At 47.5% G+C, this 27007-nt stretch overlaps 1 protein-coding gene across 1 annotated transcript in view; it reads left to right on the forward strand.

Moving 5' to 3' along the window:
• Window positions 1-27007, forward strand: part of ITPR1 (inositol 1,4,5-trisphosphate receptor type 1) — a 293300-nt gene that overhangs the window by 23372 nt on the left and 242921 nt on the right. The window contains exon 4 of the mRNA XM_074312232.1: window positions 1702-1772. Coding sequence (XP_074168333.1) covers window positions 1702-1772 — 71 coding nt within the window. The remainder of the gene's footprint in view (window positions 1-1701; window positions 1773-27007) is intronic.

The following is a 27007-nucleotide window of genomic DNA, read 5'->3' on the forward strand; positions in this document are numbered from 1 at the left end:
CCGATTTCTGTGAGTGGTGCGACCGCCCTTGCAGCCACCCAGCCTCACTTCCAACAGTTACCAAGCCCCCTGCCAGCCCCTGAAATCTTGGTGCCTTCTTTCCCCTAAGTCCTCTTTTTCTAGAAGATTCATTCTTAGAAAACCTATGAGGCATAAATTCTTTATAAGAGAGTCTTCCTCAAATATTATAAATTAGTGGTCAGATGCCCCCCTTTTTGCTTTACGTGAGGTGGCAACTTCTTGGATTTTGGGCTCTAATACTTCCTTCAGATGAGTGCTTTCTTCCCTTGGTTCCCTGCATGTAAAATTTGAGGATAACTGGTGTAAAAATAGATTTGGAAAATTCCGTTTGACCATCTTTCTCCTTTTGCTATTGTCCACATTTATGGAGCACCAGTGTGGGTGCTGATGAGTGACCCCAGTTTTTGTGGAACGCGGCCCCAGCTCCCTGCCCGGTCCTTTTCCACAGGTGGCCATTACCCCCCAGGGCTTCACGGACGCGCTGAGCTTAGAACTCGCGTGTGATGCTCAGGCAGCATCCGGTGGCCCCTGGGTCACGGCCTCAGTCGGCCGGGGGATGGTGGGGTCTGGAACCCATGTAGTCTAGAAACAGTCTGAGGAACATCTCCGTACTGGAGAAGCCTGGAGACCTGGGGGGTGAAGAGGCAGAGTCCCCATCGTGCTGCTGCTAGGTGGCAGCGTGCCAGCTCCAGCTCCTTTGTCTTCTCACCTCACCTGGGCCCTTCCTCCTACCCCTTCCTTCCTCCTCATTGGAGAACTTGATGACAAGGAACCCGGCCCTGCACTGGGTTCCCGGCAGCCCTTCCCCTCCTCAGCCTTCAGGTGGTACGGCAGACCTGGTGACACTACTGTGTCAGCATCCCAGGGGCTGAGTGCGGCATGGTGTGTGCACGTTCTGCTCTTGATTTGTGCAGAAACACTTGGGCCACGGGCCACGCTGCCCTCTCGGGGACCCAGAGACGTCTGCGTTAGCCTGGTCAGGAAGGGCTTGAACTACTGGGGCATTGCATAATTCTGCGCTGGTTACTTATTTCTAGTTTTTGGCACTTTCCCCACTGGTTGCTTTTAATGCTCCGAAGACCTTTCCACGCACTTGCACTTGCATTCCCTCTGCCTGCAGGGCCCCCTCTCCTGCCTCCTCCCACCTCGCTGTGAACTTCCGGTAGTTCCAACGTGACCTCTTCTGCCAGCAGCCTCTCCAGTGGCCTCAGTTAGTTCCTGGCTGTGTTCTGTTCTTCCTTCTCTTACAGCCCTTTGGTTATATCCTCCTGTCAGTTGACTTTTGTGGCTCCCCTCAGGGCAGGGGCCTGGCTCTTATTCACCCTCATGCCGGGCCTGGCACAGTGGGCCCCTCACTACCATTCACTGAGTGCACTGCCCCTCGCTGTGCCTGCCTACGTGGGCACTGTTGCATGCCGCACTCAGATCCGTCGTGGATGTGGGGAATGGGCCGCAGAAAACAGCAGCTCAGGGTAGCCATTGCAGGAGCGGGACCCAGGGCTGTGGGATTCGGCTCAGGTTCCTGCACAGACCGAATAGTGGAAACCGCCCCGGCAGGAGAGCATGGCAGGCGAAGCTTTGCCCAGGAAGTGCCCTGGGTGTTTGATTTTGGCCTAGTGCTTAGGGTTTTATTTTCTTAGACTTGTCTTGATGGTGTGTTTACCTTTGTCATCTGTGCAGGCTGGTCGATGATCGCTGTGTTGTGCAGCCAGAAGCTGGAGACCTGAACAATCCACCCAAGAAATTCAGAGGTAAGTTGGTGACCTTCCTGGAGTGAGCAGCCTGCCTCGCTTGAAAATTCATGACGTGTTGCTCTGCGTGGTTTTTTTCTTTTTCTTTCTTTTTTTGTAGGTTTATTTACTTACGTATTTTTTTAAAGTATGATTTCAATTCCAAGCTTTATGACCTCTTGAAAATGCTAAAGTTCAGTGTCAGGATTGGAATGACTTTTATTAGGCCCTTAATTTGTCTATTGCATACATGTTGTAAGTGCTAATGCAGTTTAACACCTTACATGTGTGCAGCTATGTTTCTAACCAAGTAGTTATTTGTGCATCTCGTCACAGGAAACATGTTAGTTCAACAGATCTTACTGGCCCTTTGGGGGCTCTGATATTCTCCGATGCCTCAGCCTGGAGCGTGTTCTTTGTTGCACTTTCTTTTTGAGGAAAAGACACAGGACAGCCTTCCTACCAGTGTGGCGGCCTTTCTAGGCCTCTTGCATTTGGGGTCTTCTTTGGAAGGCACCTGAGTTGATTCCAGGAGATGTTTAAAGTATGGATGGTATCTTACAATGATAAGCAGTTCGTTTTTCTTGGTGGTGGTGGTGGGTCGGTGGTCGGTGGTTCTCAGCTCTGGCTGCGGAGTGGAATTTTCTGGAGAGATTTTAACCAGATACTCAGGGCCCCACTCCAGACCAGCCAGGTGAGTCGCTGGAGGTGGGGGCTGAGCACTGGTATTTTTCAGGCTTCCCAGTGATTCATGTGCAGCTGGGGCTGAGGGTTCTGACTGGGTTCCGTATTTGACTAATACTTCTGCCCCACAGGGCTCCAACCTTGCCATTAGCAAATCATATCATTTGAGTTATCAGTTCGTACAGTTAAGTGGCTTAGCAACTGACTTTTGGATACAAGCTAAAGAAATGAGAATAAAATAGCAGACGTTCAAGTGGAGAGAAGCCATTTGGAAGATGGTGTTGAGTTGCTTCCAGTGTGCGCGATGCCCTGAGGAGAGTGTTTTCACCTGGGGGGCTGTTTAAGAACCACTGTTGACATTGCCAATGTGAGAGGAACCTTGAGGCAGCTGTTACTCCTGCGGCCTTTTACCCTCAGCCCCTTCTCCACATCTGCTTCCACAGCAGAGACCTGAGAGCCGGGGAAATGAAAGCTCTGGGCCAGTGAGCGTCGTCCAGCCGCTCGCAGAATGAACTCCCTGAAGAGCAGAGCGTGCCTCAGTCAGTCTCTTAGCAGGGCCTTGGTGCCAGGCATGGTGCTAAGGGCTGTGCGTGCATTTTTAGCTCGTGGAAGCGTCTGCCCACCCTGCGAGGGGGTGCAAACCCTCCAAGGTGGAGGCTAAGGAACTTGTCTGGGGTCACAGCTGGTAATGGGGGACAGAAATCGCCTTGGGACTTTCAGAACTACCGGTGTCTGAGTCTACCCCCAGGGAGTTTGATTTAATTGGACGTTGGGAGTTTTGGCATCTCCCCAGGTAAGACTTTTGCAGCCCAGGTTCAGAACCACTGCTCATACCATGTTTCCCCGAAAATAAGACCAGGTCTTACATTAATTGTTGCTCCAAAAGATGCATTAGGGCGTATTTTCAGGGGATGTCTTATTTTTTCATGTACAACAGTCTACATTTATTCAAATACAGTCATGTCATCTTCTGGAACATCGTCATAACGTACTAAATGCGTCCGTCTGGCTGACGATCTTAACTGGGGCTTATTTTCGGGGAAACGCAGTAGTGCCTGGGCTGTAAATTACTGGCCTTGTTACTGTGGGGTGAGTGGATTCAGGTGCGGCTTTTGGGACTCAGTGGTGGGACGGGAGTCAGAGGAGCTCAGAACTCGTGCTCCACACAAGCCTTGGGAGTCGGAGGGGAACCTGGGAAAGATGTTAGTACCTGTCAAAGGGAAGTGGCCGTTTGAGTGCAGGGATAGAACATTAAACAGGAGCATCCCTGGGGGAGTCAGAGGAGATACGCTTTCCTGGCACGACGGTGAAAGTGTCTGGTGCTTAGAGGTTGTCTGGTGGGTGATTTGAAGGGACTGTTTTCAGATAAAAGCAACAATCTGATAGAGGTCATTTGGAAAGAGCCAAAGTCCATTTATGGCCTAGTCTGGGTCTACAGGTGGTCACGTGACAGAGACTTGCTTTGTTGACTGCCTTTCTCCATAAATTAATAATAAAGGCTGCTAGGTGGTGAGGTGCTTAGAACTGGTGAGAATCTGGTTCAAACCAGCTTGCCTGCGGGCTTTGGAATGTAGGGCAGAATTGCCTCCATTCCTTGTGTAAACCGAGGCCATGGATCGCGGGGAGGGGCCCGGGCAGCTCTCCCTTTGCAAGCTGCAGCCACGGTGCAGTGAGTTCCCGTCCACCTTGGAGCCTGGGCAGCGAGGAGCCACACGTTTTCCAGAGCATCCCTTCGGTTCTGGTGTAGCGCTCTTTAAGCATTTTTTTTCCTCTAAAATGAGGAAAAAGATCTCTTTTGGAAGGGATGACTGCCTTTCCAAATGCAAGTATGTTTTGAAGTTGAAGTCGTTTCAATGTTTAGAAATTGTGCAGAGGGCAGCTGGGCAGTTGGGAGGCCTTTCTAGTGCATTCCCTCGCTGCGCCCTTGCACCCTGCAGGGTCACAAACATGCAAAGCGAGGTGCTGGCAAGCAGCCGCACGCGATGATGGGCCTTTATCTGAGCAATCAGCAGAGTGGCATTCAGTCCTTGGGTTTCTGTGGCTTCCATCATTCCCTTGCCAAGTTATTTCTTAAACTCGATTGAGAACCGTCACCACTTTTTCTTAAGTAAATGGGAACCAAAGGCCTACGTAGGCAATACTCGCGGTGCCCTCTGACTTTCTGGGTTTGTCCTTTGTGAGCTCCTCTTGCAACCTGCCACCCTAGTGGTGAATAACATGGGCCCTGGGATCAGGCTTCCAACCCACGTTCCACTGAGTCTTAGCTTTGTGACACGTGACAAGTGGCTTAACGTCTGTGAACCTTGGTTTTCTCATCTGTAAAATGGAAGATGATAACAGTTCTACTTGACACAGCTATGGTGAGGATGCAATGTGTGTTTGAATCGAGTGCCATGGCAAGCCTTGTTATCTTGTGATTTCCAATACTGAGGACAGAGCTTAACTCATAAATGGTGGCAGAAGGGCAGGGAACTACATGTGACTCCTGTAATGATGTGACAAGCATCATATGTTGTTCCTTTTTTTGTCTTCAAATGCCATTGTGGGTAGGAGTGTGCACACGGGCCCAGCTGTGAGGCCCAGTGTTCCCGTACACACGCTGAGCGACGTGATGGATGCTGAGTTTTTCCAAGATTATTTCCTTGCCTGTCACATGGGGGAAATCATTCCTTCCCTCTAAAGGTAATAGGATTGAAGATAATGTAGGGAAAGAGCCAAGCAGAGTACTTGGGGCCTGAGACTTGCTCCATGACTCCCAGCTATTACTTTTCACCGTAGACGCAGAGGACGTGAACTATTGAACACACTTCCTTTTTTCTGATGGTAAAATGACATTTCCAAGTGCACTGGTTTCTTTGTGATTCCCTTGACTATATCTCCAGTCTCCGACTTCATCTGTAGGAGGAAAGATTGCCTGCACGTCTGTTTCACATAAGCCACGTCTTTTTCATTATCTGGATGGATTTTCGACAGTATCTCTGTCCTCTAGGGTGAGAAGAGCTGAGAGCTAGAACAATTCAATTGCTTTTGTCCTTTTGATAATGTGGTACCATTTTGAAGCAGCAGTTGATAGAATGGAGGCAGAATTTCTTTTCCCCTTGATCTGTGTTGGCTCTGCCCAACTCTTGAAAGCATAGGGATTGAAACCGGGATTAGGAACTTTGTGATTTGTGAATTCTGTTCTCTTTATTATCTTTTCCTCTTCCACTCCCACCCACCCCTTCCGTCTACTAAATACACGGTATCTTCTACAAAGAAAAGGTGGAAACAGGCAGCCAACCTCCATTCTGATCCCAGAACCTCCGCTATTGTAAATATAACCTCCAGGGTTGTTGGAGTAGAAACAAGGCCTGGGGCTTTGGGGGAACCAAACGGGCTTTGGTGTTGACCACACCATGTTCTGTGCAAGCTCCTCTCACAGGCTGGGCCGGTGGTCACGTTCTTGCCTCAAAACCTGGTCTTTTCCATTCGGTTCAAGAGGCAGATCTTGGCCCCAAGTTCTTGGTCCTGGACAAGTGCTGCCGTGCTACTGTCACCAAAGCCTGAGAGGTGGTTAACTTTGGAGGAACTCCTTAGTTTCAGAAGAAAAGCCATTTGATGGGAAACTCACAGTTTGAGATAAGAAGTTTGGGCCGGAAGGATGGCCCATGGTGATGCCATTCAGTGAACTGGGGAGGAGGCCGGAGATCAGCTGAGTGTGTGGATGGTCCTTGTATCCTTGAGCCCATGTTTGCCCCAGTCAAGTTCATTTCCAGCACAGGAATCCACTAAGCTGTTGTGAAAATGAGTGTTCAGTTCGAGAAGCATTGAGGCCCTACTGTGCCCCAGCTGCTGGCCTTGGTGATGGGGTGGGGAGACAAGAGGCCTTAGACGCAGTCCCCTGTGCCTTCAGGGGTCCTGGGCTTTCCCCGAGAAGCAGACCCACGTCGTAAATAACAAGCCAACATGAACAACATTGCCTCTGTGCAAAGCTCTGCCCATGGATGAGCTTGTGGAACCCACCTGTGAGGTGCAGGCATCCGTGTTCCCATCATGCAGTTGAGGAGACGGAGGCCCCGAGAAACTGAGTAACTTGCCCGTAGTGTCCAATGTCACTTCTTAGAATGATTAATAGTCATTCCACAAACATTTATCGGCCGCCTCTCATGCACCAGCCACTTATACTCCAGGGAGGAAGGAAAGATACAACATTCTCAAAGGAAGTCACTCCCCATACACAGTAAAAGTCGTTAAGGAGCTCATTTAGAGCCCGTGTGGTCCACAGGCAGCTGTTTATATGCAGGTAGAAGTGGAGCAGGTGACCTGCTTCCCCCCAGATGTAAAGGTGGCCCCTGCAATCGAGCAGTTGGCTGGGCCGAGCGGGTGAGGACTCTTCACAGCTGTTGTCTCCTTGAGCGTGGAAACACCTCCTCAGCCCACGGTGCGTCTGTCTTGTGCCGGGTGCCAGTTGGGCTGACAAGGGTTGAGCCTGTGGCCCAGAGTCACATGACTTGTGAGTGTCCGAGTCAGGCTGGAACCCTCTGCAAATACCCGGGCCCACTGCTTCCCCGCGCCTGCCCACGGACCCTTCTCCACACGAAGTACAGGGTTCCTTCAAGCCGTGGCCCCGTCACCTCCAGTCTCTAAATGAGAATGGGCCATGTTGTTACAGCTGTGTTGTCTGCCAAAGCTCTTCCTGTTGTGATTTTGGACCATTTAAAGGAGGAGGAAAGCCACGTGGGAAGATGCCAGCCTTTGGACGCTTAGGACTGAGCACATTTAGCCACTGCCAGGACGAGCTGCGGGGCTGCCTTGTGCTGGCTGCAGTGTGACACGAGCCCTGTTTACAGTGCAAATGAGGGTCCGCTCTGGGGCAGGGTAACCTGGCTTCTCAGCTCCTACAGAGTGAAACGTCAGCTGAAGACTCCTGCTTAGAACTGACAGCCTGGCATCAGGGTCTCAGGGTGACCCTGGGTGAAGGCTGTGCAGCTTGGCTGTGGAAACCACTCCTGGACCTAAAGCATGGCCGTGAATTTGAGGATCGGGCTTGAGGCCTTTTTATTTTTTTCTGGAAATTTCTTTCCTCGGTCCCGGGGTGCTTGCACTAGGTCAGCCCACTTCCTGGAGAGCTTATGGATTGAGTAGGATGGCTGGGTTCAGAGAGAGAAACAAGGGTTTCACATCCCATGCAAACTCTTTGTGAACTGGCCTCAAACCTCCCAGCAGCTTTGAAGGGGCCTCAAATAAGAAGGGCGTTTTTCCTGATCAGGTGACAAGAAGTATTTGAGTGCCGGCAGCCCATCGTCCTGCCTGCAAGTTAGGCTGGGCTGCGGCCTGGCTCTTAGTTGATACAGGGAAACTGCTGATGCTGGACAAAGAGCACTCACTATGTGACATGGCAGCCAGCGCCCAGCCAGGCTCTGCCACCAACTGCTCTGATGCCATGGGGATGGAGGTAGGGCGGTCATGGCATTTCTCCAGGCCTCAGCTTTCCCGTCTGTTTAATGGGTTAGCTGAAATGACTTCCGTGATTTCTTCCCGCTTGAAACTTTGTGATCAGTGCCAGAAACAGGGCGGTTCTCACGGCACAAGAAGGACTGGCCTCAGGAGCCTGTGCTGTCCTGGGGTAGGTTTCCGTTTCTTTGGGATTACAGGTCTTCTTTGTCAAGATAAGACAGATGGCTGGAAACTGCCAGGCCTTACTCTGAGGCCAGGTGGGGACACAGCCAGGATTTTGGGTCCCAAAGGTCATCGGGACTAGGGTGGCAGTCACCAGCTCACTGGTTCAGTTTTCTTTCAAGCCACCCTCGTTGCACACTGTCTTAATTGTTGCTAAGCAACATTATTTCTTCTTGTTGTTTCTTTTTGACAAGGTATGCAAGGAATGAACCCATATCTTACTTAGTTTTAAAAACCCCCATGCAAAGGGGAAGGCCTACCCTAAATTTTGTTTGTTCTCTAGATCCTAATCCACGACTGGCTTTTCGCATTGAGGGTACAAGGCTTAGTTTCTGCCCTTCTTGTGAAATAAGGCAGAAAAACCAGTCTATTTAAGGCGCTTGTCAAGTACGAGCCTTGAGGCGTGTTGGAGGTTTTGTGTGTGCACTCAGCTGTTTTGTAGGAATGTCTTTGGCAACTTGTACTGTATTCACAAACAATTCAAATTTAATGAAAAGATTAGTAGGTTTTTTATAATCTTCATTTCGGATTTACCAGCTTTTCTCTACCTTGCACCAGCAGACTCCATCTGACAAGAGCAGTGCTGTAATTTACAGCAGTTCCCGGGCAGCATAGAAAGCTCACAGCGTGTGCATTGCACAGTCACGAGTGGCGCCTGCTGCCTGATTGTGTAGCAGTCCCACAGACTGCTGTGTGTCCTCGCGGGGTTTCTGCCCACCCGCTCAAAGCTTTGAGACACTGGTGTGCAGGCCCCGGGCGCCCCGTGCCCGGCACAGAGAGCCCACGCTGACTGGCACACTGCACAGCTTCCTTTTTGCATACCTGGGCCACCTGTGGCAAGGTACCCCAGGACCCCTGTTTTATATGCATTTGCCTGTAACAGTTCATTTGCTAATGGAGAACACATTCCACCCAGCTCTGTATGCATAAAATGCTTTAGTGCACCACATATATTTACCTTGCCGTCAAATTGAACCTCGGTTTTGCCACTGTGGCTTTCTCCAAGGAGAGCAAAATTGACTCGGACCCCGAGCCCTGTAAGGGGTCACATGTCATGTGCTCCAGGTTCTCCTGAAAGCGGGCGCCGCCGCAGGCTAAGGACTTTTTCTCTGGCAAAGGCTTTTGTAATCCTGTCTTCATTGATGAAGATACGTGGTGAATCACTGAAGCCTCTGGTAACTTTCTTTCTTGACAGATGAGGAAATGAGAGAGATTTGGGGAGTCCCCTGGGGTCAGAGAGCCATTCTGTGTTAAAATTGGGATTTTACCCCCTCACCCCCCACACACACTATCTTTTAGGCTGCTGTGTTTGGACCATGGATTTAAAAAAATTTTATCACATCATCCTGTGTAGTTAATGATAATCTGTTTTCTGTAAATGCAAATAATAGTGAATGCCTTGTGGGGTGCTGACATACGTTAGTTAATCTATTACTTTAATTTGCATAGTTTACATATGTTGATTTTTTAATGCTCACAACCACCGTGCAAGGCAGTTGCAGTGCTTCCAAGCTTCCCTTCTTCCATAGATGGGGAAACTGACACACCAGATGTTGAGGTTCGGGCCAGGGTCCCATAGACGTGGCAGAGCCAGGATTGCAACCCAGGCAGTGTGATATCAGACATGTCCTTTTAATACCTGCCCTAAATTGCCTGTCAAAGGGGACTGGCCTTAATGCATTCTTTAATTAAATTACTGATTTCTTAATCGGTTTCCTCCTGTATTACCCCCAAATATGTCATTCTGAGATGTGTTGACACAGGAGCACATGTCTGTAATCTAGAGATACACGCCACCTGCCCCCTCGCAACCTCGAGGACACTTTACCTACCACGGCTGTCATCTTCTTCCATCTGGCCAGCTCGAGGAACCAAATCTCAGCCTGCACTCCCGGCCGGGTGCCGTCGTGCTGGGCCTCAGGTGACAGCTGGGTGAAAAGGAATTAGTGTGTTTTCTAAAATGGTTTTCACTGTTCCCAGTTCTAGCAGTGTTTTTTTCGGGGATGACAGTTCTGGTCAACTGACGGTTGATCCCCCCCCCCAGCCCCCCCATGGATGCCTTATGCTGTCCTCTAATCTCTCTACAAACGACCTGAGTCGGGTACTTCTGAGAAGGTTTCTTACAGCTGACCTGTCGCCTCCCTGGACAGTGGCCTGGCCTCTCCACTGAGGGTGGCTTCTCCTTGACCTGCCGTGTTTGCTCTTTTTTCTCTCTCATGCCTATACCACGTTTCCCTAAAAATAAGACCGGGTATTCTATTAATTTTTGCTCCAAAAGGTGCATTAGGGCATATTTTCAGCGCATGTCTTATTTTTTCATGTACAACAATCTACATTTATTCAAATACAGTCGTGTCATCTTCTGGCACATCGTCATAATGTACGAAATGTGTCTATCTGACCGACAATGTGTCCATCTGGCTTAACGGGGGCTTATTTTCCCCGAAACAATGGAGTTTTGAGACTCGTTGGATTCATTTCATAGGTGATCATGAAAAACAAATACTTAAAGGTACCGTCCTCCCTGTGATGTGCCTTCTGGCAGGTCCTGGCCTGCGTTTCTTCTTGGTCGTCGCTGCACCTCTGTGCTGCGGGTGGCGTTATCCCGCCACTTTACAGTCGGGCACCCTGAACCCACAGCGGGTCGGTAACCGTGCTGGACCTGGAATTCGCACCCACGTCTCGAGGGCTACAAAGTCTCTACTCACCCCCTCAAGTGGATGAATGCAGTTACGCTGCTCAGGAAACCACTGAAGCCCTTTACCATGTTTCTACTTTTAAGAGGCCCGTTGTTCAGTGGGAATAAAGCTAAAGGAGGGGTAGCGAGGAGGATGGTCTCAAACGATTCGGTTCGCACGGAACGAGTCATCGCGAGAACAACACACACGTTAGACCAGGCCGAGCAGCATTTCTCTCCGCAGTGGCTGCTGTGGCCGCCTCGCCAGTGTGGCATTTCCCCCTTTGCCTCCTTTGTGAGTCGCCTCCAGCCCGCCATTCACTGCGGCTCGGAATCAGTGCAGATCTGAAGATGTCATGAGGCTGCCTGGAGCCCTCGGGGTCCCCTGGCTGTACTTAGAGTAAAGGACATTCTTGTGGGGTTCGCAGGGTCACCCTGCTTACCTCTCAGTCCCACTGCAGTCCCCACGCCAGGTTCCCTGCTCTCACCAGACCGATGCGTTGCCTCCTGGCAGCCAGTGTCCTTGCCATAATTCTGGCCCTTTGCGTGTCCCCTTTCTTCTCTGAAATGATGCCCTGCTCCATCGTTCCTCCGGGAACCCCGGTCTCCCTAATACCCATTCATTCAGCAAGCCTCAGACATCCCCTCTGGGACAGCCATGCTGACCCCCGGTGGGCAGGGAAGCTGCCCCCGCTTGGCACAGGCTCGAGCTGGCATGTCACCTGGGACACATCATTTAACCCCTCAGCGCCCCCATCTCCTCCCCTTGAAAATGGGAAGATTATTGGACGTGCCTCACAGCGTTTTCTCGTGAGGACCAAAGGAGCCAATCCGTGTTCAGCACCGAAGGCTACCTGGCCGCCCTGAGGGCCGTGCGGCCGTGTGCTGAGAGAGCTGCTTTCCGACTTCGCTCTTGCCCCCTCCCTTAGCGGGAGCTCAGAAACGCCTGTGTCACGGCCGAAGCGCGGCTCTTAGCTGTAGAGTAAGTGAGAAGACACCTCTGCGGCACCGCTTCTGGAAGTTGAATGCACGGGAGCCTATGAAAGAGCCAGTTCTGACTCAGCGGGTCTGAGGTCAGGCCTGGGAACCTGCATTCCCGGGAAGCTGCTGTGCAGGGCAAGGCCGGAAGGAGCTGCCGGCAGTTGTCCTCCCTGTTCTCGGGCTCTCATTTGGACGAGGGGTATCTTGAGCCCAGAAAAACAGAATTAGGGCCAGTGGGTGGCAATGAGCAGAGGCAGAGTTTTAGGTTTCAGGAGCTTGCTCCTGAAGACCGAATGCTGAGGCCTTGCTCTGGGAAGAGGCCTCTTCCAAATTACTGAGTTTCCCCTCACCCAAGGGGACTGACCATTTGTCAGGGGTCCTGGAGGGAAAGTGCTCTGAGACGGAAGTGAGGCAGGTGACCCCATCTGACTCGAAGTGTCTGTGTTTTCCCACCAAAGGACCCAGCCATTCCTTCAGGTTTTGCTTCCTGGGGTCTCCTTGTGGGTGGGGTGCTGGGCGAGCCAGCAGCTGGGGAGACCAGCTCCCCTCCCCCAACCAGCAGCTCTCAGGGACTCACTGTGTTCAGGCCAGTTGGTAGAGAACCTCTCAAAGCAGTGAACAGTGTTTGAAAAGGTGAACAAGTATAAAAATAAAAGCAAAAAGAATGGCCCTGCTGACACTGGTTCTGATGAGGAGGTGAGATGTGCTGGAGGCCGCGAAGGGCTGTGGGTGGGATCGCTGGCGGTGCAGGTGGCGTTCAGTCCCTGCTCCACCTCTGAGTAGCTGTGTGTCCACGACCACAGGCAGGTGAACCTCTAATGTGGTCTCTCCACCTGGTAACTGTAGTTGATAAAGGTATGGGGTGGGGATGGGATTGTTTTCGGCTGAGATGATGCGTGATGTTGCAGTTAGCGACGTGCTTGGCACCGCGTATGGTAGCTGCGTGGCTGTTGTCACTGGATTTGCCATTAGCGTCTTCCAGAATGTCTCTTAGGAAGACCCAACATGGCCCTTGCCATCTGGTAAGACACTGATGTGTCTTTCTTAAAGCTTCAGCGTGTACGGTATGAAAGGTATCCGTAGCCACGCACGCTTTCATCTTCTGAATTCCTGAGTGTTATTGAGTGCCCCTCACTAAGAGGGAGCTCTGGGTTCTGTGGCCTCTCGAAGAGACGCCATCGGGCTTGTCTCTGGTCAGGTCCTGATGGGACCTTTGCTTGAGATGGAAATCCCGCCTGACATGCCGCCTCACGGGTCAAGTTACCGCTTCCCGAGAGAGGAAGTGCGTTTAGCCGCTCGGCAGGCATTCCAGCCACTTGACAGACAGAAGGACACTGGCAGTCTGTCTGCGGCTTTCCGAAAGCCCTCCTTCCACTGTGTTTGGTGAGTGTGGACGGTTCCTGCCAGAGGGACGTCCTCTGCCTGGCTGTGAGGACACAGCTCCTGGGAGAAGGATGTGCAGGAACTGCTTCCTCAGTGGTCGTGGCCAAGCTGGAGCCACCGGTCCCCAAAGTGACTGGCCAGCATGGCTCCCGTGGAAGGCCAGAGTCACGCATGTGGCCCGGGGCACTGGTTCCGGGAGGTATGTGGAGAGTGGCCACAGGTGTGGGGAGAAGAGTGTTCCTTCCGACAGTCAATCTGTTTCCCTTTACAGAGCGGTAGCCGGAGGTTAGTGCAGAAAAACTCCAATTTGAGCAGTTGCAATAATTGAGAAAACTAAGTTGGGCAGTTATTCCCCGTATTGAGGTTTAAATGTTCCTCTTTGCATCTGGTATCTTTGCATTTGGTATTTTTCTGGGTACATGTGAGTTTCAAGTTGGGTGCTTCCAAAGTCATGCTTTGTGCTGCTAAAATTGTATGTGTCTAAAAATGTCAACAGGGACGACACTTGTCCACAAGCTCACCTGGACTTTGTTGCCAGTGTCTGTGACGGAGGTTCGCTGCCCTCCCCTAACCGGTCCCAGAAGCAGGGCTTTCAGCTACGGGCGGAAACAGACCCAGCACAGGTTGGGCTGTCAAGTGCAGGCCTCTCGCTTGAGAACTTTGCTTCAGTCTTTCGACAGAGAACACTAGGGTTTTGTTGCCATAGTTTCAGTGAAAAAATTTGACCTTAGCTACAATAATACAGTTAGAAAGAACTAGCTAATCGGTTTTCTAAAATTAGTGTTCTCTACGTAGTACATAAACCAGTAGGAACAGGGTATGTAATTAAATATTATACAAGGATATAAAGCCCAAGGGAATGTGGTTCCTTGATCTGAGCAGGGGGACGAAGGAACCTGTAACCGTCCTTTACTGGTCTCTTGTAAGCTAGAACTTTCTTTTTTTTTTTTCACGTTAGCATTGATTTATTTCCAGATCTGTCAGGAATTAATATAGAAAGCTTGTTGAGAGCAAAACAGAACAGTTGGCATTATTTCCAGTTGTCCCTAGAGGGTCCAGAGAAACCGGGTAAATGGGAAAACGACGCTGGGCTGGATTCTGACAAGGATGCTTGTTGGTGATCTCGTCGCCTCTTGGAGAGAAGGAGGGACATTTGAAAAGTTATTTCCTGTCTGAAATCTGGGCATTTTTGAGCAAGTAGGTTCTAGACTCTTGTTCCTCTAATGTGTGATTAAGGGCTAACACTTGGTGGGCCTCCTCCCGACGTCTAAGACCAGCCCTGTTCTATTTCTCTCAGCCCCACCCTCCATTAGGCACTGAGCGCTGATTTGGCCCCGGCAATGATCTGTAGGCAGGGGTAGATTATGTAAAACGTGGCATCTCTGGTCACTTACCTCTAAGGTCCCTGCAATAGCTCATCTTTTTGGCGATGGCTGAAATGTTACCAATATTGTGCCAACCTGGGGAGCTTGTGGTACCATTTCTACCGCGAAGTAGGTTTCAGGTTTTGTATTCAAGTCCCTAGTTGACATTCATGACTCCTTTTGTCATCACCTGCCGTGGGCCTGCCAGGGGGCAGCTGAGTTCATTTCTTTGCCAGGTTTATTATGGACTGGAAAGGTGGCAGGGTTTCTGGGACTCCCATATTAGTGACATCTTGATAAATTTTCTCTCTCAATTTCATTTTCATGATTTCAGCTGTTTTTCTTTTACCTGAAAACAATTCTTTAATAGAATTTGAAGTGTGGGATGTATTGAAGGGAATATAAACTTTTCCATTTGAATTTTTTCTCCACTTTGCATGTTTCTATATTGGCATCTGAACCATTGCAATGGAAAATATGTCCTTGGCAAGCCGTGCAGAAGCATAGTCACAGAGGTCACTGGATTGTGCAAGCGTCTTGACGGTTTACTAGGTCATCTACCTGGTCCCAGCCCTTAAGGAATTTGCAGTCTGATGAGGGAGAGCTACTTGGAGGATTTTTCTCAGAGAACGTTGAGTCCCAGACATATTTCTCTTCCCCTGATGGTCCCAGCAGGCCACTGGGCCCACATAATTTGAATTCATCTGAACAATAGCTTCAGAGAAACGCAGTTAGAGCTTGCTCGAAAAGTGCGGCATGCCAGGCTTTTGCTGCCCAGACGTTTTCAGGCCCTGCATCAGTGTGGACAGTGGAGTTGAGGATAGTTAGCAAATGTCACTGAAGAGGTTGGATGTGACAGGTTGGTGGGTGAAATGGTGAACTCGTCAGGAAGTCCTGATTTCGGCTGGGAGTTTCCAGAAGGAACTAGCTCCAACCAAAAGGGGGGTTTCCTGGCTCAAACCGTCCGGGCTGAACAACTGAATTGCGTGAAGGCTGGGGGTGCAGCTGTGGCTCAGGCACTGAGACCTCAGCAGCCCGTGTCCACCTCGTGTCTCTTCTTCTCTCTGCACATCTGCTGCTTTGGGTTCTTGTCCTGTTTTCGTCTAGTTTTGGCGCCAAAATTCTACTGTGCTCTTCAGATGAGTGTGCAGAGTTCCCCATTTTCAGTCCTGTGGGGAGTTGATGTTGCTTTGATATTATCTGCTCCTGACTGTTTCGTGGCCCCAGTGACTAAAGCATTCTGGCCATTTGTCTCCTTTATGGCATGATTAACTACTGATTCAATTTTTTAAAAAAACGTCTTTAAAGGCTATTTCTTCTTGGGTCTGTTTTGTAAGTTGCACTTCTCTAGACATTTACTAGTGTCATCCCAGTTTTCAAACCTATAATATCCTCTTATTTTGTTAATCCCTGAAGTGTCTGGTTTGATCCCTGTGGTTGTTTTGAAAATATCCTTCCCTCAGCCCCCGTGATGTCCACTTTGTAATCCCAGAAGCTGTGACTGTGTTACCTTGTTTGGTGACAGGGACTTTACAGGTGTGATGAAGTTCAGGACCTTGAGATGAGAACCCCTGGATTTCCAGGTGTGCTGATGTGATCACAAGGCTCCTAGAGGAGGAAGCAGGACTAGAGTGCGGAGGAGGAGATGTGAGGATGGAAGCTGTGTGGGGGGTGCAGCTGTGAGCCAAGGAGAGCAGGAAGCTGGAAGGGGCAGGAAACGCTTCGCCCGGAAGGAATACAGCCCTGCCCTCATTTTAGATTTGTGTCGCTTTAAGCCACTACCTTTCTGGTCATTTGTTACAGTATCAGAAGGATTGCTGTAATAATCGCCCTAATATAATTTATTTGTGTGTTCCTTTTTCTGGATAAGTATTGGACACATGTTTTTCTGTCTTACTGGTCTTCAAAGAAATTTTGGCTTTATTGATTCTATCGTAGGTTGGTTTTGAAGCTCATTAATCTTTGCCTTTTATTATTTTCTTCTATCTTTGTTGAATTTGTTCGTCTCTTCCTTTACTGCTCTCTTAACTCCAGATTTTGAGCCTTTCCCAAATTGTAAGCATCTAACGCTATCAATTCCCTTTGCATATTACTTTCGTTGCATCCTATGTATTTTGGCATTTAGTATTTTTATTCTTACTGAGTTCTAAATACTTTCTTACATCTATGATTTCTAATGTCTATAAGTTATTTAGAAGTGCCTTATATTTCCAATTGTATGGGGGATTTCTAGTTCTCTCCTTTTCAAAAACTGTTTTTTGACTTAGTTGTTTGTCAGATAAAATGATCTGTATCGTATCAGTCCTTTAAACCTGGAATGTCTTGTTGTATGGCTTAGCATGTGCCCAATTTTTACACATGGTCCACTGTGCTTGAAAGAATATGCTTGAAAGAATTTTCTAGCCTGGGGTGCAATATCCTGTATATGAGTTCATTAGTTTTTTTTGTTTGTTGTTTGTTTTTTTGTCTGTTTGACTTATCAATCGTTAAAAGACATTTTTTTTGGCATTCTAAAACCGTTCTATTTCCTGAATATGGTAGTTGTTATTATAATACAGGTATGTCTCATGGAAATGTATACCAAAGAAAAAGTGAATTATACTATATGTAAAAATTTTTAAAGGATTAAAAATTTCCCACTATGACAGTGGATTTGCAATGTTGCCTTGTAGTTTTTAAATTCTAAGTTTCCTGAAGTTATGCTAATGAAGGGCTAACACTTGTAAAGTTGTTTTAACCTCCTGGTAAACTAAACACGCTAATCATTATGTAGGGAACATTTTTATCTGTTACATGATTTGAAGTCTTTTTTCTTTTATTACTATACCCACACCAGAAGTGTTTTAATTAGTATTTATTTGGTATAACTTTTTCTGTATTTTAACTTTTAAATTATCTGCCATTATGTTTTACAGATGTCTCATGAACTGCATGTAAATAGATTTATAAAACTATTCTGACGATCTTTGTCTATTAATGGGAATGTTTAGTTCATATACATTTGTTGTAATTACTGATGGTTTTGGACATACACTGTGCTTTTCTTTGTCACCTCAAACATTTTTTGGTATTTTTCTTAAGTTTCATTGAAGGTTTTTGTTGTTGTTTTCCATTCCATTTATTCCCTCTAGGGTTATACTTTAGCTCGAGTATATACTTTATATGTAGGTAGCTTGAGGGTTATACTTTATGTTTATTACAGCAATTACCCCACATATTTTAATGTGTGCGTTTAATTAACCCTATGCCTGCCACTGTCATTATTCTCGGCTATAATAACTCGTACAAGGGCCGAAGCACGTTTTCATTCCTTCACCGTCTCTCAGCAGATGCCCGTGGTTCATGACGTTGGTAGTTTACTTTTTATTTAAACTTGCATATAGATATGGTTTTGTTTTATAGTCTCATTCTTTTTATTGACTTACGTATTAGTAAGTGTTTACCAGACCTTCTATCTGGGGTAATTGTCTTCCTGCCTCAAGGCCATCCTGTAGAAAAGAAGGGTCTGTTAGTGGTAAATTCTCTTATTTTATCTGAAAATTCTCAGTTGAATTTGTCTGAACATTTCGCTTTGATTCTCAAGTGATAGTTTTGCTTGGTATAGAATTGTGGGTGGATGGGTATTTGTCTCAGCAGCACGGTTTTCTGGGTTCCATTTTTGCTGTTCAAACTGACAGAGACTTTGCTGTGCATTTGTGACTTTGGGATCTTGTCTCTGCTTTTGACTTTCTGCACTTTTATTGGTGTGAGTCAGGTGTTGGTTGGTTTTCATTTTTCCTGCGTATTTGTTAGATTTAGAATCGAGGTTGTGTTTTGCTTACAATCGTGGACATTTCTGATCCATGATGTATTGGGTTACTCCCTTACCCAGTCGGTCTGCTTTCTTCTGGAACTCTAGTTAGACTATGTCTCTTCACCTCTTCATGTTTTCCATCTTTGCTCTCTAGGCTGCACGCGGATAATTTCTTCTGGTCTATCTTTGTTTACTAATTCTGTTCTGTTCTAACCTGCTCTTCATTCTTTGAGAGTTTAAGTTCAACTATCTGTTTCATTTCTAAAAGTTCTATTTGGTCATTCTCATTCCTCCATATTTTCAAGCCCCTATTTTACTTCATGTTACATAAAAACCATTGTTTTAAAACATTCTATCTCTAAAAATTTCGCAGGTGAAATTTCTGCAGATCTTATTCTATTTTCTGTACTGACTGGTTGTAAAAAAAAAATGGCATCTTATTTCGCTGTGTGTTTTGTGATTTTGACAATCAGCTTGTATTTCCTGGAATTTCATATGTGGGAATTCTTTGAGGCTGTGTTCCTCCCAAGAAAATTGTTTCCTTCTGCCAATTGCCTGAGGTGCCACAACTCAGCACTTCTTAAATCAAATTGTCTGCCTAAAGTTTTCTTTAATTTTTGTTTTGTTTGTTTGTTTTCTGCTGAAAGTGAAAGGATTTCCCACATCGTGTGCATCTGGGTGACAAACCAGTATGAGGAGGGCCCACTTGTGGTGATGAATTATAGGAGACTTTTCTATACCCAGCACCAAAGTCCAGATAGACAAGTGACCCTTCCCATTTTTCAGGGTGGGTTTGTTTGTTATTCACCATTGCTTTGAATGTAACTCTTTGAGTGTAACTCTTTGGGGATCCAAGTTTTATGCAAGATTTTCCTGGAAGTCTTTGACCTTGAGTCAGCTCAAAGCTATAGTTCCTGTACCCAGCACAGGTGTCAAAAATAGAAGCTTAAGGTCACTAGGTTTTCCAGATAACCACAGGGTGAATGTTGGTTTTTAGGACTGGCTTAACTCTCAGGGTCTTTTTTGCTTCAGTATTGGACTTCCTACTAGCTAACAACTTCAGTAGATAGTTTTAAAATGTGTTTTAATATTTCATCAAGCTTTTTAGTGTGTTTTAATCGAGGGGCTCATTCAGGTGATCTAGTCTAGTGTGTCATACTATAAGAAAGGGAAATCTACACTTTCCTACTTTTTGTCTCACTGCAAACTGTCATTTTCTATGTGATGGAAAACATAGCTGCCAATAGCTCCTAACGTTTATAATGTTATAGCTTTAATCGTTGGAGAGAGGCTGATTTCTGTTGTTTTAATATTCAGAAATTCCAAGAAAAGGACTCTGGTTGAGTTTGGGTCAGATTTTTTCCTCTGGATCAATTAACTTAAACTGAGGGATAAGGGTTACCTGTATTAAAATGGAAGCTCCCAAGAAAACTATTTGGGAATCAGTTCCTAAAAAAAAGAGGTAATGGGCATACAATCCAGGTGTCCACTGTAGAGGTAATCAGGGAATAGGGAATGATGTTTGCATCTGGTAGGAATGATTTTGACTACAAGTAAGAAAAAAATGTACCTAACAGTGGCTTAAAACATAAGAACGTTTGTTTACTTAATTAGAATCCAGAGACAGATAGTACCAGGTATAGTAAAGGACTCTAAAGCGCAATCTTTTGTTCTACATCATCATTTTATGGACTTTTCTTTTCATGGGTTTGTCACCTCATGCTAACAGAATGGCTGCTGTGGCACCAGGCATCCTGCTTGCATTCATGACAAGAATAAAGGGGTGAGGGTGACATAATGAGCTCTCCTCATGCTTATTCCTTTTATATGGCAACAAAAGCTTGTCGTCTGTTCCCCAACAGTCTACTTTTATTTCATTGTTAATATTCGGTTCTATGCTTACTCCTAGCTGTAAGGAATTTGGGAGAAGTGATGCTCCATCTTTTCACCCTCTATATCAGGAAGTTGGCAGTGGTTTTGGTAGAGAAAATGGTTTCCGTATTGTGGTCTTTTGATTATACCTAGAGGGCTCTATATGATTTTTCTTCCATTTCATTTTTAGTGTTTTGGTGATTGAATCACCAAGTTGATTATTGGCTTTTACCAACAGTAAATAATGTACCTGCCCATAAGAGTAGATTTTTTCCCTGTTGAAGTTAGCCATGAAAAGGCATCCTAAATGTACGCAAGCCACCACGTGTGTCCATCCGATGCCAGGGTCCAGCATTAATAGTGTGACTGAGAGAGCAGATGATTTAATGAGTAATAGCCGCTTGGTTTGTTTTATTGGCTTGCATGTGAGAAGTTTACCCCAAGCTAATACTTTCTGCTATTTGTTTGCAATTCCTTAGTTTGTCTAGATAACTGGTGCTAGGTGAGGAAAGGCATTTCATACACGATGGGGTTTTGCTGGTCCACCGAGTCCGGAGCCATCCATCTCAGTTGTTCTGGAACGACACTGCCAGTTTGCAAAGGGAAGTGGACAGTTGTAGATTTTAGCTTTATCTGCCCTCCCTCTTCTGTGTGGTGATGTTGGACGGTCGTTCTCTGCGCTTGCCCTGAGTTTTGCTTTCCTTGGAACAGCTTCTTAACAACCAAAAGCTCACTTGCAGTACCCAGAACAGTTCGTTAATAACTTTCATCCTCAAAAAGATTAAGCTTGAGAGAAAAACCTGAAATGAATTAGATTATTTTAAAGTCAATGTTTTTTTCCCTTTTTATCCTAAGGGGGAAGCAGTTTTTCCTGGAAAGCGGTCAGGCAATGTTTTTTTTTCTTACTTGCAGTGCTTGTGTGTGGAGGCTGCGGTACGGGAAAGCGTTTGGCTCTGGAAGCGTCTGTATGGGGTTCAAATCCTGGAGAGTGTGTGATGTTGAAAAAAATATTTAACTTTTCTGTGTCTTGATATTCTCATGCGTGAAATGGGGACAACAACCTTAGAGGGCTCGGGGGACCAAAGGGTACACGAAATGCTCTTAGGGCAATGCCAGGTGAGCATGTGCTCTATGCCCAACACTGCTTGTCACAATGATGATGAGGAGGAAGCATTTCCCGTTGTTGAATGTGCCCCTGAGTGGGAAGAAGGCATCTCCATTCCTTTGAAAGGATAGAGCTGGAGAGCAGCGTCCTCTCAGGGCACCTAAGCGGACACTGGTCAGGGTGGTGGTGCATGAGTGTGTGGACACTCAGACCTTTCGTCAGCTGTACATCGATTGAGCCTTGTCTCAGCTCTTTGGACTTGGTGGGTTATAATCGTTCTCTGGTTATAGGTTGTGAAACTTGCCCAAACTCAGAATTCTAGCAAATGGCAGGGCCAAGGCTCAAAGCTAAGGGCTGGCGCCTGAGCCTTTCGTCCTGTCTGCCTCGGAGCTCGTGTGTTGGCTTCATCTTGTTGTCGGACCTGTTCTTCTGTCCACTCAGTGTGCTGTGTGCCCCACCTTCGTTTGGCCCACGGAATCAGGACGCTGTGTTCACTTGTTACCATTTCCTCCTAAACTTCGCGTCTGTCTTAAGAGGGGGCAAATAATGTAATGGCAGAAGGTAGGGTGATGCTTAAACGCATTGAAACAAGCCCCACATGAGGACTTGGCCTTTTCCCCTTGGGGATCACGGTGTCTTGCGCTCTGTCGTACATCTTGACAGGTGCCCTGCAGTTCATGGCACGTGAAGAAGTGTGGGCGGGGGCGGTAGGGCAAGGGGACGACAGGGCCGCATTCTAGGTCCAGAGCACAGCCCACGTTCAGGCCAGGAGGTTCTGAGTCCCAGGCTTTGCTGGTCCCTGACCCGTGGTGTGACCTTGGCAGTGCTCGGGCAGGTCCGGGCCGTTGCTTCTCCGTCTGCGACGCGAGTGTGTTGGGTAAGGAAACACAATGACTCTTACCGAGTGTCCATCCCACGCGAGGCCCGGCTGGGCACACTTTGTATTGCAATTGTGTTTATAGTCTCTTAAATCACTCTGATTAATTTTAATCTCTCTTTTAGGAAGGATTAGGGCTAACATTTTGTTCTTGCATCTCACTCGTCAAAAACACATACCAATCCCTCAAATTTATCTCCCATACTTACTTAGATGAATAAGCACCATATATGCATTTGTGAAAACCATTTGGCTGAGGAGTTATGACAGTGTCTGAACATACCGTCATGGAAAGCTCTGATGTGAGCAATGAAAAGGCTGACCTTCAATGCCACTGTTGCTTCTGGATGCCCCACCTCTTTCCCAATGACATGGACTTGTCCCTCTTAATGGCACCTTGGTCCAGTACCTTGGTCAAAGGATCTTGGGGACAGAGTGGTGTGGTTGCGATTTTAAACACTCTGACTTGGGTTCAAATAATTGCTTTGCCATTTCCTACATGCCCATGTCTCAGTTACTTAAGCAGTGAGATAATATCCGCATCAAAAAACATGGTCTGCTCTGCATCTCATCACACAGCAAATGTTCATTCTCAACGCTTTTCCTATCTAGTTATAGGGGTTATAAGTCACTCACCCAAACCCAAGGGGTTTAGCCTCGGATGCACCAGGTGGAACAGGAAGCTAGCCCATTTCTTTGCAGGGGGGCTTTAGATATCATTTATATCATTGCATTCTCCTTGATTAAATTCACATTTTCTCCGGGACCCAGTTCTGAGGCACATCTACGCACGTGGCTCGGTCTGGGTACCTGCCTGAGCCGAAGCTGGTCTACTTCCTGTTTCTCACGGTGAATTCCTGACCAGGCCCGCTCTCAGCCCCAGGCACTGGATGGGATCAGGGAGGGCCACCTGGGGAGCCTGGCCGAGAGGTTATTAGAAAACATCCTTTTTTTATTCCTCTAAATGTAGTCTGTCCCCAGCATCGCTCAGGTTTGCTCTTAATAGTGGGTGAAGTTAATAAGCCCTTCATCAGACTGTGTCGCGAAACACATTCCAAGGTGGGATTGCAGTGGAATTAAAACCAATTCACTTGAATTTGATTCATTAGTTGAGAATTACGTCTTGGTCACTGTTCATCTTCGGTTTTTCACTTTTGTTTGTACGGCTGTCGAACACCCAGTTTGGGTTGGTTACACATTTGCATTTCCTTTCCCACGACGTTTCCTAGCTGAGTTATCCAAGAATTTGTGAAGTAAAAAAGGGATACGCATGTGTGTGAAACGAGGAGAGTCTTGTCTTTCTAGTAAATACTCAGTCCTTTATTTCTCATTTCCCAGTGGCGTTTAAGTAACAGTGTTTCTCCAGTTTAGCAGCTGTTTAATTTCCCGCATGTAGAAAATAAATCTCAGCACCTTTCCCGTATGGAAACGTCCAGGTGGCAAATAATGAACCCTTTGTCTTGCTGATGGGAGTTGTGCCAGTGACCCTTTCACTGGTCACTTCAGTTCTTTCAAGGTGACATGAAAGACATTTTACTGGGAGGAGGAAAGGGGAGCATCTCACTCAAGTCGTGAGTTGCATTTTGGGGCTACATTTTGGGACAAACAGCTCAGTAATCTTTTAATCTAAGAGAACTTCTTAGAACCCCACGTTCACTGCAAGTCAGCGAAGAAGGTTTCAAGGGAGGGTTTGCATTTTACACTTGGAGTTAAGACTGTTCCAGTTGTCCCCTCTTCTGCAAAGCCTGTGACGCAGATCTGGGTTGTTAGCTCTCCTTTCTCAGCAAAAAGTGACTTCTTGCAACGGAAGGCTGGTGTGTGTTCTCATGTTACGAAGGAGTTGCTTTTCAGGGGAGCCTGGCTCATTTTTCTCCTTGGTCACAGAAGCCAAGGATCCCAGATGGAGGCTTCCGCGTTGTCAAGTCAGCAGAAAAAACCTCGGCCCTCGGAGTTGTCTCCTTTTTAGAAAACATTGGTTAATAAGAGAATTACAACATGCAAATATATTTTTAAAGCCTCCGAATATGAACTTACTCTATAATAAATAGTTTAAATAAATATGACACTTGGCTTTTTTCGTAATAGACCAAAGCACTGGCAGGGCTATTTGGTATTCACCCTTTCCATTTCATCCCACAAATATTTGAAATTAAAGCCCCAGGTAACTTCAGGACTCACCAGGGCTGCTTAAAGTAGAGGAGCTTGAGACCATTTTTCTATTGCAAATAAATCTGAAAATATTAAAAAAGGTCGTATAAGCTTCTCAAATCCTGACAGCTTCACCAAGAATGAAGCATTAAAGTCCTTCGTTCTTATCTCATAGATGTCTGTCTTGAAGCTTGAGTGTTTTTGTTTTGTTTTGTTTTCTAAGCATGGACATTTGGGTGTCTGAACATTGATTTCCCCCACGTGTGCTGGATGTTTTCCCCCCACTATGTGGCTGCACTGGCCAGCGTGGGGCTGGGGAGCTCTCCTGGGCGCAGATGGGACAGCAGTCTGTCTGGTCCCTGATCTCATGTTTTCTTCAGGAACCTCAGACTCTTTTTACCCCCAAAACATAGAGAGCTGAGAAGTAGCCAATTGTCAGCGTTGACTTTTTTTTTTTCTTGGCCTTTTCTCTGCATTTTCTCCGTGGAGTTGATTCTAGTCTGGTAAGTGCCCCACAGCACGTGAGCCCCTGGAGGTGGACAGTGGAGAAAGAAAGGACCGGCTATTCTCCGTCCCTGGAAAAGCCACGGGGGGTGGTTTTCTCCCGGCCCCCGAGAAACAAGACAAGACTATCCTGTTGCGCCAGCCCTGCAATGCCCCTGCTTGCTTTGGAGGACTGTTTTTGCTGATGAAGTCAGTGTCTGCAGCATTTCCTCTGCTTTCTGGCTCTTTCTTTGTGGTTATAACATTCACCTGTCACTGCATCTGTGAACAACTTGGCCCAGAAAGAAAGCCATCCTTGGGGGAATGTTGATTTCTTGCTATTCAGGATTCCCCGAGAGCCCAGAGCCCTCTGAGCAGGGCCCTGTGCTGTGCAGACCCCACAGGCCACAGCACGCTTCCTCCAGATGGCAGGGACACGAGAGGTGCCCCAAGCACAAGTGACAGCACAAGGGCCCTGATGTGTGATGCCCGAGGGCACAGTCACCGGCCCATGTGCCTGACGATTGTGGCAGCGATTTATGGGCTGCTTCACAGAAATCATTTTGTGCCTGGTGCACAATGAAGGATTGCAAACTATTTCCCTTGTGCCTGGTACATTGGAAATGTTCCTAAACTGATCAAAGGAAAAAAATCCCTGAGTGCAGTTAGACCAGTTTCCTTTAAGTGACGTGTCTTCCACGATGCAAGTGACATGCTTGCTCACACGGCTGGCAGGCGAACGCGAAGCGCTGGTTTGGTGATGATCGAGGTGACTCCACAGGACCCAGGATGGCTGGAGAAGAGGCAGAGGACCGAGAACAGTGCTGTGGGTCTCGTGTCTACACCTTCCACGGAGCGGACAGAGCCGAAGTGCGCTGGGCGCGTGCGTGGGGGTGGGGCCTGGAGGAGAAGATGCCGCTGTGGCTTCGCTGCTTTGGAGGCCGCCGGCAGGGCTACAGGGAAGCACGTCTTCTAGAGCATGTCTTGGTCTCATTCTGGTCTCGGTCTGCATGTAACAGCAGCAACAAAATAAAAAGAGAAATAAAAAAGACCAGCTAGAGTCTGAAAAGGGAAAGTCATGGAAACGGGGCGCGTTAGAATGGCCCCGTGTCACTGTATTTATGGCATGAACTCTTGTGCCTCACGTTGGTGCTAAGACTGAGAGATGGGAAATGATGTACCGAGTCAGAAACGTTTCCTTGGAAAACACTGTCGGCAGCTTCACTGTGCAGGGATTTTTATGAGGACAGATCTCTTCTAATCTCTCAGCATCGCCAAGAAATGCCTCTACTGCTTATCTAGAGTTTATTCCACATCTTAATTATAAAGGGGTGAGGAGCTGTTTCAGGGTTGACGTTGGTCCTTGCTTGTGAAATAAGTTCATACTAGAGCGAGCCCTGACCTTGGCCAGTGGTTTGGTTCTCACTCAAATACTTCCCAAATTCTTGCTATATTTACAAGATGTACTATTGGTGGTGGGATAGTGATAAAGATATTCCGTGTGCAGTGCTCTTAGCAGTTTCTAAAGGTTGATTCTTTCTTTCGTGACATTAATATATTGAATTAATATTTGTGTGCCAGGCATCGTGGTGCATACTGGGGCCTGACCGTGGTGAGCTCAGTGGGGGTCACGCTGCAGGGGGGAGGTTGTTGGGAGGTGGGAAGGAGAGAGGGTTGAGGTTGCAGGTCTCGTCAGGGAGAGAGGACGGGCGGTAAAGGAGACTGAGGACGCAAGTTCTGGGTCCCTCAGCAGTGACCAAGAATCAGTGACAGAAAGCGTGTCTCTCAGTGGTCATTGGGCAGGTGATGGGAACCTGAGCCTGATTTTAAAACAGTGATTTCTTGTCTTCCGGCTTGTGGGTACGTTAATTGGGTTCCATATGCCTGTGAATGATGGTGTGAATATATATCTGATGACAAACCCAGAGAAAAAGCAAAACGGCAGTAAAGGAACTGTTGCTCATGTATCAACTGATAAAGGAACTCTCCTCTGTGAGAACACATGGCCCGTGTGGGGGCAGGGAGTGAAGAAGGGCTGTTCCCGGGAGCGTGATCTGAGTGGGAACAGCGGCCACGCGGCCTGTTCCGTCTGGCACGGCTGTGCTTTTCAAGCAGTGCAGCCGCTTCGTGGGTTTCTGATCAGTACTGCGTGGGGGGGGGTGCTGGGGAGCGCAGTGTTTTCACTTACAGAAAGCACCAGAATCCCATACTCAGATCAGGCATTTGGGGGG

This window comes from Rhinolophus sinicus, linkage group LG10, assembly GCF_036562045.2.
Source record: "Rhinolophus sinicus isolate RSC01 linkage group LG10, ASM3656204v1, whole genome shotgun sequence".
In the NCBI taxonomy this organism is placed as follows: domain Eukaryota; kingdom Metazoa; phylum Chordata; class Mammalia; order Chiroptera; family Rhinolophidae; genus Rhinolophus; species Rhinolophus sinicus.